Here is a 2,761-nt window from a genome sequence, read left to right on the forward strand (position 1 = left end):
CGATCATGATTCTCCTCACCTGGGCATTAGCGATTCGAGCCATTATCACAAGCGCATCGTCATGCTCCGGTCACTTGGTGTCCTTGGGAGGGAATGCAACCTTAGGGTCGGGGCCGCGTTGGGGAGCGTCAGTCCTGGCGGAACGGGAGTATGCCTTCCTCCAGGACATACTGGTTCCCCCAACTGCCGGTCCTCCAGTGATGACACCGATGTGGCACTCCACGGGGCCCTCCGGGCAAGGTGAGGGCTCCTTGTTCTGTCGGATGTACCGACTGAGGTGACCCTTACGGACAAGCTCCTCGATCTGCCGTTTCAGTTCGCGGTAGTCTTCGGTGTCGTGCCCGCTTTACTTGTGAAAGCGACAATACTTGGACTGGTCGACGAGCTCTTGCGGGTTTTTCATTGGGACGGGAGCCCTGAGCAACCCTCTCTCCTTTATCTGGAGAAATATCTCAGTTCGGGATGCGCCCAGAGGGGGCAGAGGAGGCCTCAGAGCGGGCGGGTCAGATCGGTCCAGCCTGTGCCTAGTCGCGGCAGGCTGCTACCCGCGAGTCGGCTCCGATCTGACCCTCGTGTGCTCTTCCTGCTTTCCGGCCATCCAAGCCTCAACCGCAACAAACTGGTTCGCCCGCTGAAGCATCTCACGTACCGCGGTGGGGGGTCTCTCAACGAGGGACCAGAAGAATCGGGAAGGTCGCAGTCTTGCCATGAACGCTTGCATCAACAGAGAGGGGTGAGCATCGCATAATCCCCGGATCTGCGTTGCAAAATGGTTCACAAAGTGGGAGAGGGACTCATCCTCCCTCTGGTATAGTCCGAGAAGCAAGGCAACGGACGGTTTCGGGCGTGCGCTGGCCAGGAAGTTGAGCTCGAAGTCTCTGGCGAGCTGGTCGAATGAGGCGATCGTCCCGGTCCTCAGGTCGTTGTACCACGTGCGGGCTGGTCCTCTCAGAGTTATGGGGAACGCCCTGCACATCAGAGCGTCAGAGGTTTCATACAGCGCCATTTGGGTGTGGAAGGCAGCTACATGGTCCGCTGGGTCGGTGGAGCCATTGTATGTGTCCAGAGAGGGGAGACAAAAGTTCTGTGGGACTGTCTGATCCCGTATTTCAAGGACGAATGAGGATCCTTGATGTACGTCCTCCCCGAGCTCTCCTCTTGACCTGCGGACCTCCTTCTGCACCTCGTCAAGCCGTTGACTGACGAGGAGCAACTAGGCTCGCAGGGAGTCCGTCGAGGCCGAAGGAAGGGCCTCGGGTTGCGCATGGCCTCTCCGGTCCGCCGTCACTCGATCCCCGAGTGGGGACGACGGGACCAGAGGTGAAGCGGGAAGCTCCAGGGGCTACGCACGAGCCTGAACGGGCAGCTCCTGCTGTTGCACCGGTTCGGCGGTCGGCGGGTGCAGCGTTCCAGAGACGAGTGGAATGATGAACTGCACCATACCGGCCAGAGCTTGAACTTGATGGGTGAGGTCGAGAAAGGCCTCGGACGAGACGGGCGATGGTTCGGCGGAGGGGGCGTCGGGCAGCAACAAACCCAGGTCGTTGAAGATCCGTCAATAGCGCTCTGAAGTTGTGGCGGGGTGTTCATTGCGGAGACCCACCCGCGGGGAATGTTACCCCGGAGCCCCGACCGGGTGCGACCCCTCGACTGCGGGTTCGACCGAGTCGGTCTGGCGATCCCTCGACATTCAGGCCCTCCTTCTAGTGCCAAAATGATTGTGTAAACAACTTTAAGCCATGGCCTTGGGGTCGACGCGGCTCGGTTCGGGTCCGGATGATGGGGGATCTCTCGGGGGGGTTCCTCGGGACTGCAGAGGTTGCCGGCTCGGGTCGGTTCGGTCGTGGAGGTGGGTCGCTGTTTCCTTCGGGAAGGGGCTCCTTGCCAATGCGTCTGGTGAGAGGCGCATCGTCTTTGTTCCTGCACACAGGTCGGGTCAGGATGCTCGACCCGACCCCTCCGATGATCAAGTTAGTCAGGGGTCGTAGGAGTTTTTCCCATGTTTGCTATCATTTTTCCCCCTTTTTTCCCTCCCCTTTCGTTTAGAACGCAAGGGTATTTATAGGGGAGTTTAGTGTCACCTGACGTGCCTGCTCGCAGGAAGCAGGATCGTACCTTCTGATGACGTCTGACATCGCTGTTGGCGTGGCATGAGGAATCGAGCCTGAGCGATCGTTAATGGGCCTCGGTTGGCGTTTCGGCCCGTGTCGGCCAGGCGTTGTCAGCCCGACAGAGACGTGGGGCGTCAGCTGATGTCACACAAGTCTTATCGTAATTATCACCCTCATCATGAGGTACCATATATATGAAGATTGAGATCGAAAGAGGTTTCCTGACCTGATCATTAGTAACTTGAGGTAGGTAAATGTGGAGACGAGTGTTCAAAATGTGATTTCCCTTTTATTGTATTCAAAATGAGCTTTTATATTTGATTGTAAAGGAATAAAATATTTCATGAAATATTATACAGAAAGGTAGCCTCTAGCAATATCTCTTTGGCCTTTTATCCACATAAGCAACAATGGACGAATAGCTTACAACCGCCTTCTTTGGACTCTTGTCCATATGCTTAGATAGGTGGAGGGTGGCTTTTATCTTACCTTTTAGTCTGAACACCATATGGAGGTCATATGTCATACGAAGATTGATTGATGATATTCTCTCTATCATTTGTCTCCCCCTCAAGGTGTGCTTTAGGGGCTCTCACAAGAGGGAACCAAAGTGCAATATCTAGTTCATCCAATATGTTAAGCTTATGCCT

General features: G+C 55.6%; 1 protein-coding gene across 1 annotated transcript; it reads right to left on the reverse strand.

Annotated features, from left to right (window-relative positions):
* Positions 1 to 541: 541 nt before the first annotated feature.
* LOC103996537 (uncharacterized) lies at positions 542 to 1,006 on the reverse strand. The gene has a single exon (XM_065194287.1). The coding sequence runs from the start codon at positions 1,004 to 1,006 to the stop codon at positions 542 to 544; it is 465 nt and encodes a 154-aa protein (XP_065050359.1).
* Between the last annotated feature and the right edge of the window lie 1,755 nt (positions 1,007 to 2,761).

The sequence above is a fragment of the Musa acuminata genome, chromosome BXJ1-8 (assembly GCF_036884655.1).
Source record: "Musa acuminata AAA Group cultivar baxijiao chromosome BXJ1-8, Cavendish_Baxijiao_AAA, whole genome shotgun sequence".
In the NCBI taxonomy this organism is placed as follows: Eukaryota; Viridiplantae; Streptophyta; class Magnoliopsida; order Zingiberales; family Musaceae; genus Musa; species Musa acuminata.